Raw genomic sequence first — 18,142 nt, 5'->3', positions numbered from 1 at the left:
CTACACTTAACTCTGTGTCTACCTCCTATTTTGTTTGAAGAAAGTCCAATCTTATCTCCAGGATAAGATATCTTTATTAGTCACATGTACATCAAAACACACTGAAATGCATCTTTGCGTAGAGTGTTCTGGGGGCAGCCCGCAAGTGTCACTATGCTTACGGCGCCAACTTAGCATGCCCACAACTGCATAACCCGTACATCTTTGGAATGTGGGAGGAAACCCAGCAGATGCTAGGGGAGAACATACAAACTCCTTACAGACAGTGGCCGGAATTGAACCCGGGTCGCTGGTGCTGTAATAGCGTTACGCTAACCGCTACACACACAACACCATTGGCTCTTTTGGCTAATCATATTGCAGCCTTCAGAACCCAATATTGAAAATAATCAGCAGATCCAGCCTTTGCATTTCATACTTCCAGCATGCATAGGTTTCTTTTCCTTCTGGTAATATCAGATAATTGTCAGGTTTTTCGTTTTTACACTTTCCCACCGCGCACGTGCACATGTGCGCACACACACCTTTTGTTATTCACGAATTCCTGTACCACCCTCTTTGCTGTTGTTTTGCCTCTACTCCCTTCAGCACCATCACAGACCTTTTGTGAACTGTGCTCCCTCCTCCTTACTCTTCATTTACCTCACAGTTTTCCCAGTTCTGATGAAAGATTATGACCTGAAATGTTAATTCTGTTTCTCTCTGCTCAGGTCCTTCCTGACCTAAGTGTTTCTAATATTATCTTTTATTATTTTAGATTTCTAGCATTGGAGATATTTCACTTTTGGGGATCAATTTGGAACTGTATGTTCTATTTGACTCAAAATGGCAGCATTTCTGTTACACTGCCAGAATAACATAATTCCATGATTTGTAAAGCTGTTATATTGTCCAATATCTGAAAATTGGGACATTTTAATATTTCAAGTTGGATAGTTTGTTTCTGTAGAGGTGTTACAGTAGTACATACCCCAATCATTTTCTGACGAATTGGGGGGGAGGTGGGGGGGGGGGTCATCCTGCTTCTTCAAGGTGGCACCTTGAGATGCTTCAGGCCAAAGATTTCATGCACATAATTCACACAAGAAATATCAGGACGACTGTCTTAAGGTACCTTGCATCTTTTTAATTTTGGAAATCAGGAGATACAAACTGAAAACCCCTATCAGAAAGTATTTTGGCAAAATTCTTAAGGTAGCCTGGAAATGCCCTGTCTGGAGGAAGGGATCATGCAGGCTTAATACTGGTATAAAACTTGTATAATAATAATGTTGGTGTAATTGATTTAACTTTATATTTTTCTAATAAAGAAACTAAATAAAGATACTAATAAAGATACTGAGCTGTTTTGTTTTGCATTAGCATTAGAACAGAACATAATGGCAAGATGAAAAAACTAACAATTAAACTTCATAACTCAATAAGGAAAGCTGTCTGTTTATGCTGGGGGAAAAATTGTTACAGAAATGCAAAACAGGATATGAAAATATTCTTCTCATGTTGATTGGAATATGAGTGTATTAAGTACATAAATTTAAATGGCTTGTTCTCATATTTCAATCATGCATTGGTCTATTAAGCTTTCAGCATAACATATGGGAAGCTCGCACATTTCTAAGCCAAATTAGTAAAAACAAATAAATAAACGTCCAGGATCCACACCTTAAGTTAGTGTTTGATTCATAGCATCTGCATCTGATGTTCTAACAGCTGACCAGGGCAGCTTTTACAAAGTTTGTCCTGAGGAGCTACTGTAGCAGAAGTTGTGCTGAGTGAAAACTAAATATTGAGACTGCCTCATACCTAAAGGTAAAATTTTGAAATGTGTGTACCTGAATGTGGAGCAGGGCTATGGGCTGTTCCTCCAGATACAAAGAATGTGCTATAATTACTCCTCTTGTCACTGAGTGGTGATAGTCCCTATTTTGCCTTGAACCCACCTTCCCAGCTCATACCTTCTGATTTCCAGCCCACTTGGGGACTACAGCCCAATCTTGGTTTCTTTCGCAGTTCACAACACTCTGAGGTCACTACAATGAGGTCCAAGACATGAGATCCGAGATGGCTCGGTCATAAAAAGGATTATTACAAAAATCAAAAAACCAGCTGCAGGAGAAACTCAGCAAGTTAGGCAGCATTTGTGGAGGCAGAGGGATAAGCTTGCCTTCACAGATGCTGCCTGACCCTCTGAGTTCCTCCAGCAGCTTGTTTTTTTGCTCCAGATTCCAGCATCTGCAGTCTTTTCTGTCTCTCTTACAAAAATCAACTCTGGAAAGCTGCTAAATACATCTTAAGTTAATGCTAATTTTCTTTTAAATGCACAGAATGGTCCTGGTAATGTTCAAGTGTGGTGTAAAAAGTATAAATGTATACCCTGGTTGCCGTTAAAATTTTATTGACTAAACTTTTGTCTGAAAATTACACTTGTGGTCTGCTCACAATTGTTTATGCTGTACTGACAGAAGATTGCTGATCTTTCTAATGGTGTCTGTTTTAAATATATATATACATGTGTATGTGTAGAGAGCAGCTTAAGGTTAAAGATTCTTCACAAACTACGTGTCCTGAAAACAACAGTAGAGAGTCTGCAGTATTAACAGGTTTGAGTATCATGTATAATATTACTTTGTGTGTTCTGTTTTACCACTAGAAGTGCTATGATTGCTGATTATATTTATTGGCTACATGGAGCAAAGGAACAGAATATCAGCAAACATGTCAAGCTATATTGGCAGGTGAGGAGAAGTAAGTGAAAGAGGAATGACCTAAATTATTGGAGTACAGGCTTGATGTTGCAAAACTCAGCCACAGTGTAGGAAATGATAGTATTGTAAGCTCCCTAAAAACCCCTTTGATAGTTGATATTATCATCATCACTTCAAAATGCATAATATATCTTTTATGTTCATAGTCATAAAGTACTGAAACAGGCCCTTCGGCCCAACAGTCCATGCCAACCAAGATGCCCCATCCAAGCTAGTCTCATTTGCCGGTATTTGGCCCTTAACCTTCTTAAACCTTTTCTATCCATGTACCTGTCCAACTGTCTTTTAAAAGTTGTTATTGTACCTGTCTCAACCACTTCCTCTGGCAGCTTATTCCACATGGATATCATGCTTTCTGTAACAAAAAAAAGTTGCCTGTCAAATTCCGATTAAATCTTTTCCCTCGACTAACCCAATAGTTAAAGATACAATACGAATATGGTTTCAATTCAGTAAATTCTTTGGATTGAATAAATTTAACTTATCAAGCCCCATTCAATCTAATTTTTTTTTCAACCATCCAGAATCGACTCAGCTTTTTCTTTATGGAAAATGAAGAGAATAACATGTTTCCGTGATTTATTCATTGATAACTGTTTTTTATCTTTTGAACAGCTGTCTATTAAATACAATTTGCCTAGGTCACACTTTTTTCGATACTCACAGATTAGAAAGTTTTTAAAAGTTACTATGCCTTCTTTTCCTACTCCATATAAAATTGAAATTATGGGAAAAAATTTTAGGTTTTAATCCTTATCAGAAGGGTTTGATAGCAATAATTTATGATCTAATTATGAAAATACATCCAGAGACACTTGATCAAATTAAGAATGAATGGGAAAGAGAACTCCAGATACTTTTACCCACAGAGACATGGAAAAAAATTCTTCAATTAGTTAATACATCTTCAATGTGTGCCAGACACTCTTTGATACAATTTAAGGTGGTTCACAGGACCCATATGTCTAAGGATAAGCTAACCCGTTTTTATCACCATATAAATCCTATATGTGACAAATGTAAGTCAAAGGTGGCTTCCCTGACGTGTGTTTTGGTCCTGTCCTCTTTTGGAAAAAATATTGGAAAGACATTTTTAACATTATTTCAACTGTATTGAATATTGATTTACAACCTCACCCAATCACTGCAATTTTTGGGCTACTAATGATGGAATCTGGCCACTTATCTGCCTCTGCTTGTCGTATGATTGCCTTTGTTACATTAATGGCCAAGCGATCCATTTTGTTTAAATGGAAGGATCCAATACCTCCCACTACTTTTCAATGGTTTCCTCAAACTATATCATGTTTAAACTTAGAAAAAATTAGGAATGGCACTGTTGATTCTTCGCTTAAATTTAAGGAAGTTTGGAGACCATTCATTCAATATTTTCATATGATATAGATCCCTTTTTAATAAGCTTTGAACTTAGAGGAGTGGATTTGACGACATAATAATGCTGTTTGTTCATCGAGAAATATCAGTCCAGTATTTTTTTTTTAGTTTGTTTTTTTGACATTTTTTTTTAGTTTGTTTTGATTTATTACTTATTTTTTTGATTTGGGGTTTTTTATACAATAAATCTTTTTCTTTCCCTTTTTGATTTTTTTTTTGTAATATATTCGCTTACTAAGAGACCGTGGGGCCTAGAACATATTTCTTATTCTTTATGATTATATATGTCATGATTGTCATCCCGATCTCTTTGTATCACGTGTATAATCACTGATGTTCTATGTATTAATCTGTATTAATTTGAAAATTAATAAAAAGATTGAAAAAGAAAATCTTTCCCCTCTCACCTTAAAACTATGCCCTCTTCATTCCCCAGTGCTAGGATAAAGACTGAGTGCATTCACCCTGTCTGTGCCCCTCATGATTTTATACACCTCTATAAGATCACCTCTCAGTCTCCTATGCTCCAAGGGTAAAATCCTAGCCCGTCCAACCTCTCCTGTAACTCAGTCCCTCAAGTACTGGCAACATCCTTGTAAATCTTTTCTGTACTCTTTCCAATTTAATGACGTCTTTCCTATAGCAGGGTGACCAAAACTGAACACAATACTCCAGGTGCGACCTCACCAGCGTCCTGTACAAACGCACCTTGATCTCCCAACTTTTATACTCAATGCCTTGATTTATGAAGGCCAACGTGCCAAAAGCTGCCTTCTTCACCATCTACATGTGACTCCACTTTCAGGGAACCATGTACTTGTATTCTAAGGTCCCTCTGCTCTGCAGCACTCCCCAGGGCCCTACCATTTACTATGGAAGTCTTACCTGGATTTGACTTTCCAAAATGCAACACCTCACACTTAACGGAATTAAGTTCCATTTGCCATCGCTCGGCCCACTTACTTAGCTGATCAAGACACCCCTGTAATTTTTGATAACCTTCGTTGTCCACTTTACCACCTATTTTAGCGTCATCTGTCATTTAGATGTACAGTCTGCCACAACTGCGGAGCACAACTATCAAGAGCTCCATTTCAATTGTGGAAATGGCCTTCAATACCATTTCCAACATGTCCATGGAGATTGTGAAAATGGCATGAATTTTGGTGCAAAATGATAGCTATCCAAAATGGGCTGAGGTAGAACACATGGGGACAAGCTGTTTTGTCCACAAAAAGTGGATGACCTTGCATTTCATCAGCCATTTACTTAGCTTGTTTGTATCCTCCTGAAGCCTCTACAGAGCCTCCTCACTACTCACATTTCCACCTAGTCAATCCCCACAACATTTCCACCTGGATATTAATATCAGAAGAAGGCTGTTTCAGATCATGTGACACTCCTCTTCGACCCTACCATGCCTGAACAGCATTGGTACAGTCAGGACCTTGAGAATATCAACAAAATAAATATTCTAAGGCATTGGCATTTTGAAGCATGGGTTCAAGAGCCTTGATCACTGTGGGGCTGTCTCAAATCTATTTTTGTAATGTCTATTATACACAGCCTTGCAATACAAGTCATATTGGATTTAGGGGAAGTGTAAAGAAGACACTTCATTAAGCATGGAAGAAGCAGACAGGAAGGCCAACAAAACACAGTATGCCCGTGGATACCAAGCAGCTGCTGGAGCAGTGCCTTTGCTGATTTACCCGATGCCCTTATGTAGGGAACAACAAAAAGGCCCTTTTTCCTTTAACCACACTCTAGATTCTGCATTAAGAAACATTTGGTTGTTTCAACAATTGGTGTACTGACTAATACAGACTATGAAATGTCAAGGAAGATGAATTATAAAGTTCTACGAATACTGGAACTGTTCCTGTAGGTTGGAGTGCAGCAATTTTAGAAACGAAGGAGAGAGTAAACAGGGAACTTCCAACCTGTTAGTATAAGGTCAGTGGTAGGAAAAATATTAGAATCTATAATGAAGGACATAGTAACAGAGCAGCTTGAAAAGAATAATAGAATTCAGCAGAGCCACCATGGACTTATGAAAGGAAAATCATGTTTGACTAATCTTGTTCAGTTCTTCAAGGATGTGCCATATTTGGATTTTCGGGAGGCATTCAGTAATGTCCCGCACAGGAAATTGATTAAGAAAGTTAGAGTACATGGAATTGGTAATGCATTGACAGAGGTTGAGGACTGGGTATCGGACAGAAGTCAAAGAGCGTGAATAAATGGATCATTCTTGGGTTGACAGGCTATGACTAGTAGAGACTGCAGTGAACTGTATTGGACCCCAGCTTTTCATAATCAATTATCAACAAATTTACAAGTACTTCCAAGTTAACATATAGTACTAAACCAGCTAGGATTGTGAGTTCGGAGGGAGATGAATTGTGACTTCAAAGGAACGTGCACAAGCTGAATGAGTGAGTGAGAAAATATGGAAGATGGAATATAGTGTGAGAAATATGTGAAATCGACTTTGGTGCACAAAACAAAAAAACAGATATTTTGTTAAATGGTGAAAGCTTAGCTAGTATTGATGTTCAAAGTGGCCTACAGGCCTAGGTGTGCTTGTATGCAATTCTTTGAAGGTAACATGCAGGTGAGCAAGCAACCAAGAGGGCAAATGATATGTTAGATTTTATTTACAAGATCACAAGACAAAGGAGCAGAAATAGGCCATTCGGCCCATTGAGTCTGCTCCATGAGCTAAACTAAAAACTATTCCTATCTAGCCCCAAATTCCAGTCTTATCCTCATATCCCTTGATACCATGACTAATTAGATACTTATCTATCTCCTCCTTAAACTCCCCCAATGATTGGGCCTCCACAGCTGTACATGGCAAAGTTTCACAGCTGTATGTGGCAAAAATTTCACTACCCTCTGGCTAAAGAAATTTCTCCTCATTTCTGTTTTAAACTGGTACCCTCTAATTCTAAGATTGTGCCCTCTAGTCCTGGACTCATCCACCAAGGGAAACAGCTTAACCACATCTACTCTGTCCAGTCCTTTCAACATTCTAAATGTTTCTATGAGGTCCCCTCTCGTTCTTCTGTACTCCAATGAGTACAGTCCAAGAGCCGACAAACGCTCATCATGAGTAAGCCCTTTCATTTCCGGGAATCATCCTTGTAAATCTCTTCTGAACCCTCTCCAGCATCATTACATCCTTCCTAAGATATGGGGCCCAAAACTGCACACAGTATTCCAAATGAGGCCTCACCAGTGCTCCATAGAGCCTCATCAACACTTCCCTACTTTTATACACTTTATCTCTCAAAATGAATGCCAACATAGCATTCGCTTTCTTTACTGCCAATCCGACCTGGTGGTTAACCTTTAGGGTATCCTGCACAAGTACCCCCAAGTCCCTTTGTACTTCTGTACTTTGAATTTTCTCCCCATCTAGATAATAATCTACCTGTTTATTTCTTTTTCCAAAGCGTACAGTGGCACATTTCTCAACATTGAATCTCATCTGCCATTTCTTTGCCCATTCTTCTAAACTATCTAAGCCTCTTTATCTAAAAGGATTTGAATACAGGAGTAGCTCAATAGATAAGCAAAGGAAGGTAAATTTCTTGCTCACAAAGTCACTGCCACTTCCACTGGCCCTCATTCATCAATTTCACCAATCAACATGAGAGTAAACTGCAAAAGATGAATGACTCCATGAATATCTTTATCTGTACAATTAACTGAGCTGTCTCTGGTGGCAACATGTCCTTTCCAAAACCCAATGAAGAATTTACATGGCAGCTGTTTACACTTCAAGCAAGATGCAAAGTCTTTGGTCATTGACCATGATTGTCTAGGGAATTTTCTATATTCTGAAATTGGCCACATTCTCTAGTTTAGAGAATTAAGGTAATGTCCTTCAGGCTTAAATTTAACTTCTCCATTATATGGTAACTCCTTGTCAGGCTATTTAGCAACAGAATGAAACAGTTTTCTTCTCACTCCTGAACACTGAAGTCCTCATTTCTGGCACTATTCTGTCAAAATTTACCTGTGCCTGGATATTGATATTCAAACAGCTGTTGATAAATTTTATGAGTAAAGGAAATGCATCACAATAACTATTTTTAACTCTGCTCCTCCAGAACAAAAGTGCTTTGAATATTACTTTCATTCCATATAACATCATAATTAGACATGAAAGAATAGAGAATCTTGACTCAAATAAAGAATGTCTTATGTGTGACTTTGACTCTGTTCATGGTATAAAAAAATTGCAAAGGATATCAGTTTTAAAATACTTTAACATAAACTATTAAATAAAGAAAAAAAAGAATTCAGTGTTGTTGGAAAGTCTGATATTTGCACTTGGGCCAGGAGGAAAAAACATGAGACATTTTGATGAATTGGACATTGCAAATGAAGTCAATTAGGCAGGTCAAGAATAAGTGGATTTAACTTAATGAGAACACAAGTCTATTGTAGAACACAGATCAAAAAATATTTTATATCACAGACATACAATGTCTGTAACGTAGAAAAAGTCACAATGTAGTTTATAGATAAAAAAGAGAATTTCTGCTAAAAGAAGCAAAGGAATAGACATGATAGAGTGGGACAGAGATTTTTAAATACAGCTGGAAATTAGAAATTCAGCTACTGCATTTTCCCCAAATGGGTGACCCAAAAATAATGTGAAAATTGTTGAACCTGAATCCTGTGGTAACATTTTATCTGTCTGGTTCCCAATAGCAGCTACCTGCAGAGGTTGCAGCTGTCTTGTCATTACCATGATGACCAGTGAGAACTGATATCCCTTTATTCCTGGGCATCCCTGTATGCAATTGTGTGGCTCAGTCCATCCCTGTGATGCAAGTGCCTTTATACCAAATGCAAGGAACAGGCTCATCAAGCTGCATGTGATCTTGCACTGAAGTACATGTTGAAATGCTGTGACCTTTGACAAAAATAAAATGAATGTTGGGACAGAAAAATGACTCTGGAAGAGGTTATAGGCAAAACATTGACATCCCAAGGTCTGTGCTTTAATTCTCATCTCATTAGTGACCTGCTGTGGGACAATTGCTTGTTTAATTGTCAATGTAAAATGCAGGTGATAGTTTGCAACTTTATTGAACAGTTTCTGTCTCCAAACACAAAAATGGATGTTGCCTATGGGGCAATGTCATTAGATATGTACATGATGTCAGGTAAATATTGGATACATCGGGGTCATAGAGGCATACAGCATAGGATAACTCTTGGAAGTGCTTGGACCAACTTCCCTGTGGCTGTTAATCAACTTGTTCATGAACATTAGTATGATGTAAGGTCTGCAAAGTACTTTTTGTATGTATATCATGCATAACGAACGTATTCAAATGGTCCAATTTCAAAGCAGTAGTTTCTCCAAAATAGTGATTTTTTTTTCTCCACAAACAGTGATTTATTCCCCAGCATTGCTTGTTTGAAAAACTAAGAATTTTTTCAGTCTTTTGTCTCATTCCATCCATCCTCTTCACCTATCAGTAATTCAACCATCCTGACTTGATTAGGTTATCTTTACCCCACATATTGTCTCTACTGTTCCTTTATCTTTTTCCTGTAGCATTCTGGAAACCATCTTAACCCTTTTTAAAACCTTCTAAAATTTGAAAAAAAAAGTATTGGTCCAGTACCAATGAACAGAGTCTTGTTAGTTGTAACCTAATTAATGAAAGTCTGGTTTGAAACTTGACTGACAATGTTTCATAACCGATCTCCCTGATTGCAAAATACTTCATTTATTCCAACAAATGTAAATAATAATGTCAATCTTGCACCATCAATGTAATGAGAATCCCTGCTGACAGAGACTAAACTCGAACAATTATTTTGGCTCAAGAGCAGGCCAGAGGATGGTATTCTATCTTTAGATTGACCTGTACAATGGTTTGTAAGACAAGCTTTTGACTGTACCTTGGTACAAGTGACAATAATAAACCAATACCAATACAATTCACCTTCTGACTTCCCAGAGTGTGCAAACAAAATATTGAAATAACAAATGGGGTCCATTTTAAAAAAATAATTACAGGTCCTTTCCAGGTTACGAATGCCCAACTTATTTACAGCCTGTACATACAAATGAGTGTCTGGTAGACTGGCTGTATGGATTTGCCAACTGCTGCAGGGCTGCAGGCATCTTCTGCTGCCTGGGAACTTGGTTGGCAGCCACGTTTCCGACTTGCGAACTATCTGGGTTACAAACAGTTCATGTGAATGGAATCCTGCCATAACTTGGAGAGGACCTGTACATGACCAATAGTTATACTCTATCTGCAGCTTTTCCAGCAGATAGGAGGGAATTGAAATATGGTGAGGAGGATCAAGTATGAATATCCTGTTATTTTCAATGAACTCTCCCCTGCATTGGCGTTTCTCCGGTGTGGGTAGCAATTGGTGCTGCACCTGTCCCTTTCCAGTTTGGTGCTACTGATGATTATATGCTTCCTTCTCTTGTATAAAAGAAAGGGATAATTTCTGATTCTTTTGTCTATGCAAGTATATTTTGAACTTTCAAGGCTTCTGGAAAGAAGTGGCTGAGACTGTAAAAGACTTTTCATTCCTCTGTTAATCTAACAAAATGATTCAATTTCATTAAGAATTAGTGACTATGAATAGGGGTCATTACAATTAAGATTGAAATTTTATACTTGGATTACATTGTAATTTGCCATGATTCAATGCTTTCTTCCTTAATCATACAGAATTTGATGATGTTTTTTTAAGGTGTCCATTGCGTTATACTTTCCTTGAGATTCTCTTTGCTCTCATAGTAGTGATGGTATGCACTGGATATTGTAGAAATGCAAGTTGCTGATGTGCATGATGAATTTTCCTTTAGTGTTTTACATGTTCACATTTCTTTATGAAACTAGGCAATGTTGGAAGAGGGTATCACACAAGCTGAAACATTTTCAGTTATGTACACACCATTTGCAGTGAAACCAACTGCGGCACAAATTGAAAAAATAAAAGAGGTTTTCAGGAATAAACATCCCTCTTATGCCAGCTACCTTTATGCAGGTAATTAAATAAAATTTAATCTCTACCCTTTAAACAACAGATGGTAGAAATTTGATTTGTGCAAAATGAGCAGGTATTGGATCAGCTACTTGTTGTACAAAACTGCTATGAATAATAAAAAGATGAGCAAAGGTCATCCGTTTTGTGCCAACTCCTGACATAAATTTCTATCTCTTGTATTTATTGTAAGCAATCATGTTATTTCCCATTTATACCATCATAAGAATGGATTGGTTGAAAAAGGAACACTGTACAAAATTCTAATGCGTTTTTTTGCTCTTAGGCAATTAGAATTCTCTTTCATGCAATTATGTGACATTTCTTTTAGACTGATAATCAAGCATATTCCTTGAAATGCATAGTTATCTGGCAGGGACTGTATTGTGTTTACAATTTGATGGAGTAATAGTCCTTTCTATTTAAAAATGAAATTGACGCTTAGTTGTATAGTGGGTATTTTATAAAATTTGTCATGCCCTGTGTTTTAGTAGAAGCCATTAGTCTGCTAGTACTTTAGTTGCTTCTGCTTCTGTTAGTCATGTAAATTTATTCACTACAATTCAGGGTTTTGCCCAGTCTTTTAATGGTATGGTCGTCATTTCACTGTTCTCTGGTGCCTGGAAATAGAGAATATTTTAATAACAGCAAACAGAAGTTTTTGTTTTAAGTAATATGGCACTATTTCGCTTAAATATTGGAATAACAATATTTTGTGATGGCATTTATTTTGCCATTGTGGTTAAGTATACAAACTAATATTCAGTTAGAATAAAGTTAATGTTGATGAATGAAGATTAAGATTTGAAGTTAATGGTATACTACTGAATTCTTAATGGACAATCTGGGCAAAAGGGAACTATTTTGATTGTCTCCTTCCTTCCTCTTCCTGCTGTTCAGCATCATTTTTTTTCTCTCATGCTTTTGTTCATCAACTGATTGCAAAAGAGCTGTTAAAGAGGACTTGTGAAGTTATGCAGCATGCACTAGCAGGCTGCACTGAGGTGTAGGATTCTTCCAAAACAGAAGCAAAGTCAAATTTCTTCACACCAGCAACTTGCTCTGATAGATAGTATGTGGCAGCATGGCTTTTGTTATTTGCATGCTATGCCTGTGGGTACCAGGGTTATCAGATTTATTGTCAGATATTTGACCTTGTCACCCATTGGTCATTCTTACTTTGCTGGGATAACTAAAGTGCAATTGCAAGGTGGAATGTTCCAGAATTAAAGCATCATGATGCAGCCAGGATATCAAACAATGACCACAAAGATTGTCTACCTTTGGTTGTATGCCATCTGGAAACTGAGGGAGTGAAATCTCTTTTAGTTCTGATGCAGGGCTGTGCTGACATGCACTGGCCACAATGCTACTTATGTCAGTGATTTGCTGTAATGTAACAAAGCCTGTTATCCTGGCATTGCAAACACTTTGATCCGTTTGTTGGTCTCTGGCAAAAGAAAGTAAAATGCAGTTATATTTCCAGCAGATATTAACTGTGCACACACTGACACATTTACCAATATAGTATGGGTGTTGTGATTCACAACAAAATTATGCACAATCATTGGACATCTTTTTGGTCCCGAAATATGATGGAGCCCTTCCCAATTTTGCAACCAATTTCAAAATGTACAATTGTGATATTTATTGCTCATGATATAATACCTATATTTGAATGGAAATGTCGATGGGCTGATTTGTAAGCTTGCAGACAATTGGTGGCGTTGTAAATAGTGAGGAAGGTTGTCAAAAGATTTAGCAGGATATAGATCATTTGGAAAAGTGGGCAGAGGAATAGCAGATGGAGTTTAATTCAGACAAGAGTGAGTTTTTGCACTTTGGCAGGTCAAGTGTAAGAGCAAAGTATACAGTAGATGGTAAGACCCTTGGGAACATTGATGTACAGAGGGATCTTGAGGTACAAGTCCATAAGCTCACTGAAGTGGCAACACAAGTAGACAGGGTCATAATAAAGGTGTCTTCATCGGTAACAGGGTTGAGTATAAAATTCAGGAAGTCACGTTGGAGCTTCATAAAACTTTGGTCAGGCCTCATTTGGAGTATTATGTACAGTTCTGGTCACCACATTACAGGAAGGATGTGGAAGCTTTGGAGAGCATGCAGTAGAGATTGACCAAGATGTTGCCTGGATTAGAGAGAATCAGCTATAAAGAAAGGGTGGACAAACTTGGATTGTTTTCTCTGGAGCTTCAGAGGCTGAGGGGCGAGTTGATCGAAGACATGGTAGATTGTCAGTCTTTTTCCCAGGATGGAAATATCAAATACTGGAGCACATAGCTTTAAGGTGAAAGGGGGAAAGTTTAAAGGAGATTTATGTGGCAAGTAATTTACACAAAGATTGGTAGATGCCTGGAATGCACTGCCGGGGAGATAGTGGAAGCAGATACAACAGCAACGTTTAAGAGGCATTTAGACAGGCACATATACAAGCTGAGAATTGAGGGATTTGACCACATGCAGGCAAATGTGCAGTTTAAATTGGCATCATGGTCGACACAGACATTGTAGGCCAAAGGACCTGTTCCCATGCTGTACTGTTCTTTATCCTAACTCTAGCTACCTCAAATGCTGGTCTAATAGCATAATTACTCAAAACTGGACAGTTGCATTAGTTGTGACTTTATGTCTAAATGTGTAGAAAGTCACAGATTCCCAAAAATCTGGAGAATAACTGATGTCATTGCTATCCTGAAATCCAACAGACCTTTAGAAAATCCATAATGTTATCAGCCCAGGATGCTACTCTATATTACGTACAGATTCATGGTGGTCATAATATTGAATAAGTATAAAACATGTTGACATCCCAGCTCTCAATGGAACAAGCTGGTTTCCGGAAATATCTGAAATGGAGAATGGATTTCAAATGAGTCAGAAAATAAGTTTGGTCTCTGTTGAGCTTACAGACATCTATGACGCTATTTGGCATAAAGTTCTCAAATATAAATTGAGCTCTTTGGTACCTGACAGCATACTTCAAAAATTATGACCCATCATAGAGAAAATAGCAGAGTATGAACCCAAAAGAATGGAGTTCCTCAAAGCTCAGGATTATAATCAGCACTTTAATATATACAGTATATAGCATTAACATATCACATGCAACACCCAAGTGACACACATGTGCTAATGCATAGTAACCCAAGAAATACAAGAAAACTGGAAAAGATGCAGGGAAATGATGTGAACTCATTGCTGATTACTTGTCTCCATAAAATGGTACCTACAGTTTAACATTATTAAATATCTATGTATCAATAATTCCTCAGAAGTGCACTGAATTTTAGAGCAGGGAAGCATACCCATCCCAATGAGCATACCCTAACCTACTTGTTAAATTAGATCATTCCCTCTGTCACATTCAGAAAATCGGTAGAGGGGTCTCCACATGGATAGGTGCCATTTAATGCCGATCCAGTTCTAGCACTCGGAACAGCTAGACTTGCTGTAATATATTCTCCAGAAAAATATACTCTTGGCTAGTCCAGAATTTGTCACACTCAGACATTTGACATTACATTGAGTACCATCACCAACTGTGCAATTTATGTGCATATGTTCATTCTGTTCTCTTGGGCTTCAAACCAGTTGACGTATCCTTGCACTACTCCTGCCAATGAAGGGAAGAGATGATGACTTCATCAATTGATAACTGAAGACTTCAGGGCCTTAAAAGATACAGACCATTTACACAGAAGTTCAAGGAAGTGACTGAGGATGGTGAAGCAAATCTTATGAGTATCATTGGAGTGGGATGATTGCTGGAAAAACTGGAACCTATAATTCATTACAACACCAAACGAACCCCATTGATTATGACAGAGAAACCTGGGTCAAGCTGAACAGAAATATGGCAATAGTCTCTGAGAAACAACACTTCATAAAATTAAGATCTTGGACATCTCCCAGTGTGAAGCTGCTGTCCCAGCTAATAGTGCAGCATTTAATTGAAAGTTGGTGTGTTTACAGATGCTCACATGGCCCACTTGGTATCCACATATTTAGTAACAAACCACAAAATGGGTGATGGATTTGGATGGTGATAGCAGTTGCTATAAAAATGAGCAAAAATGTAATTAGTAAGCAACAGATTGGTAACTTGAAAGAATTTTTCATTCTTTGATGAAAAAATGGGTAGTGTTTCATTCTTTCATAGGCAGTGAAAGCATTGATACATTTGCCTGAGATCAAGACTTCAACCCTTGCACACAGCTCAATGTCTATAGGGCAGCAGTGATCCCTGTCCTCCTGTGTGCCCACCAAATATGGATTAGCTGCAACAAGCACCATAATGCACTGGAGAGGTACCACCAATACACAAGTCCATGGCAAAATAAGTAAACTAATGTTTCGTCCCAATCCAATAAACTCTGCATTGATACATTCAGTCAGCTCCAATAGGAAGATCACCTTATTCGTAAGCAGGACACTAGACTAAACAGTCTAGACTAAACACTAGACTAAACAGGACACTAAACAGATACTCTTTTCTGATTAAAGGACGTTCTTAAAAACTCTGAGAAATTGTAATCTTCATCAGCTTGTGAGAATCCCTGGCTCATGACTACTTAAAATGAAGGAGTATTTGGGATGAAACTGAGAACCTTGAGTTCATTGGTTAGCGGCACACAGACTAGTGAAAATAGAATAAGTGCACCATCTCCCAAATAACCTACCCACCATGCCCTTCAAGCTGCTTCTATCCCAGAGTCTGCTTGTCCTACATTAGCTTCATCAACCAACTCTACCCAAAGAACTCAGAGTGAAAACATACTTGCCCTTGAGTGACTACGTAAGAGAAGAACACTTTTGCCCGAAAATGTAATTGTATAACACTTTTTCCATCATTATGCAGTTAAAAGCCAAAAGAGTACATGCGATCTGACCTAAAAGTGCTTCCAGGCCCACAAAATGTAGAGTCTGCTCTGAAATTGCTGGCAAGTCACTTAGTGCAAGGGGAGATTAGGGATGACAGTGACACCAATATCCCCCTGAATTAATAAAAAAAGAAGGCGCACACTTTCCTAACTTGAAAATATATTGTAACTGTCATTGTCACTGATCAAAATATTGAAATTGGTTATTCAACAGCATTGTGGAGAGCTTTTATTACGTGGACTTCAGCAGTTTAAAATGGTACTTCACTACGCTTTTGAAGGGAAATAAGGAGTAGGCAATAAATGCTGGCCGAGTTTGTAAATAAAAGTAACTATGGTTTATGTGTTATTTAGAAACTGGCTTAAACCTTGGGCAACCAAGCATAACATTTTATGAGTTATTAAATAGATCTTAGCTTAAAATTACCTCAAGGTCACATCAATTCAACTGATTTTCATTAATTCCATTGGAGAAGGGTGTAACTAGCATGGCCTATGGGGGAGGAGCAAGTCACTGGCAGCAACTTTGGAATTTTCTCATTAAACTACAGATGGTGGGAAGTCTAGTGATCACCATAGTTTTGCCATATTACAACTGCAAAGTCCAAGTAATTGCCAATAGATGACATGCCGGAGGGAGGGAGGGTTTGTTTGTTTGTTTGTTTGGTGTTTTGGTGCTTTGATGCTTTGAACTGGCAGCAATACCAGTGTCTTATTTGTGCTCTGTCCAATGAAAGAAACCATTAGACTTAAGGCTAAACCATGTACTAGTGTTGAATTTCATTAAAAAAAGCATCTCAAAGGTAACAGACTGCAGAGCTCTGAGATGCAGAGGGATCTAGGTGGCCAGGTGCATGAGTTGCAGAATGCTAGTACACAGGTATACTCAGTTGTTAGGAAAGTTAACAATGTTATAATTTATCCCCATGGGAAATAAATTCAAAAGTAGGGAGGTTATACCTCAGTTACGTGGGGCATTGGTAAGCCCATATCTGAAGTATTATGTACAATATTGGTCTCCTTAATTGAGGAAGGATGTTAATGCATTAGAAGCAGTTCAGTCTAGTAAACCTTCTCTAATATCTGGAATGGACAGATTCTATTACGATGAAAGGCTGAAGTTTAGAAGTATGAAACACATAAGATACTGAAGGGTCTTGACAGGGTGGATATGGAAAGAATGTTTCCTCTTGTGGGAGAATCTAGAACTAGGGCAAATGTTTATAAATAAGGGAGAGCCCATTTAAGATGTAGATGAGGTCATATTTATTCTCTTAGAGGGTCGTGAATCACCAGAGAAGGCTTGAGGGGATAACTGGCTTGCTTTTGCAACCAATTCATATGTTGGTATACTTAATTGCCAAGATTAGTGTGGGTAGCTTAGACACAGCTAAATTGTTTGTAAATTAGATTCACTCAATTGCAAGAAAAAATTATTTTATTTTTCATAACAGAGAAATTATTGATCTGATCTATTCATTTGTATATTTCACATAAAATGAATTAATTTTCAATTTATCTTTTCTCACTAGAATGCTTTAAGTCCATTTTGTGAAAGGTTAAGGGAGTTCCCTCATTGGTCAGGGTTAAATAACTGAGTCCCATACACGTGAAGAGTCTTATTGCTGTAATCCTTAGGTTTGTGCTATTGATATTAAGCTTTACGGCTTAATATCAATAGCACAAACCTAAGGATTACAGCAATAAGATCAGGATTACTTATCATAAGGATAAGTAAGGATGACTTATCAAAATTAAAAAAGAATGTCTGATTGGGAGAATAATCAGTTATTCTGATTTGAAAAGAATTGTTAGTGCACACCGAAATTTGTAGCAGTTAAACTTAAAAGCAGAGAAACCAGCTTTATGAATGTTAAATGCTTCCAAGCATTCTAGAATCCTGGACTGCAAAGAGTCCCTGCAGTAACAGACATATTTTGAGTTCAATGGTGATAGGGAACAATTTTCAAGAAATATATCATACAACATTAAAGGACAAACAAACTGAAATAACCAAGACTTGCCTGCCCCAGGTTCTGA

The 18,142-nt window shown here is 37.8% G+C and overlaps 1 protein-coding gene across 1 annotated transcript in view; it reads left to right on the top strand.

The window, feature by feature from the left end:
• The window catches only part of LOC127571873 (spermatogenesis-associated protein 16-like), an 89,609-nt gene that overhangs the window by 36,973 nt on the left and 34,494 nt on the right, over positions 1-18,142 (top strand). Inside the window, exons 5-6 of the mRNA XM_052018619.1 lie at positions 2,651-2,735; positions 11,057-11,204. Coding sequence (XP_051874579.1) covers positions 2,651-2,735; positions 11,057-11,204 — 233 coding nt within the window. The remainder of the gene's footprint in view (positions 1-2,650; positions 2,736-11,056; positions 11,205-18,142) is intronic.

The sequence above is a fragment of the Pristis pectinata genome, chromosome 6 (genome assembly GCF_009764475.1).
Source record: "Pristis pectinata isolate sPriPec2 chromosome 6, sPriPec2.1.pri, whole genome shotgun sequence".
NCBI classification, from domain to species: Eukaryota; Metazoa; Chordata; class Chondrichthyes; order Rhinopristiformes; family Pristidae; genus Pristis; species Pristis pectinata.
Note: the sequence above shows the minus strand (reverse complement) of the source record. Positions and strands in the feature narration are given on the sequence as shown.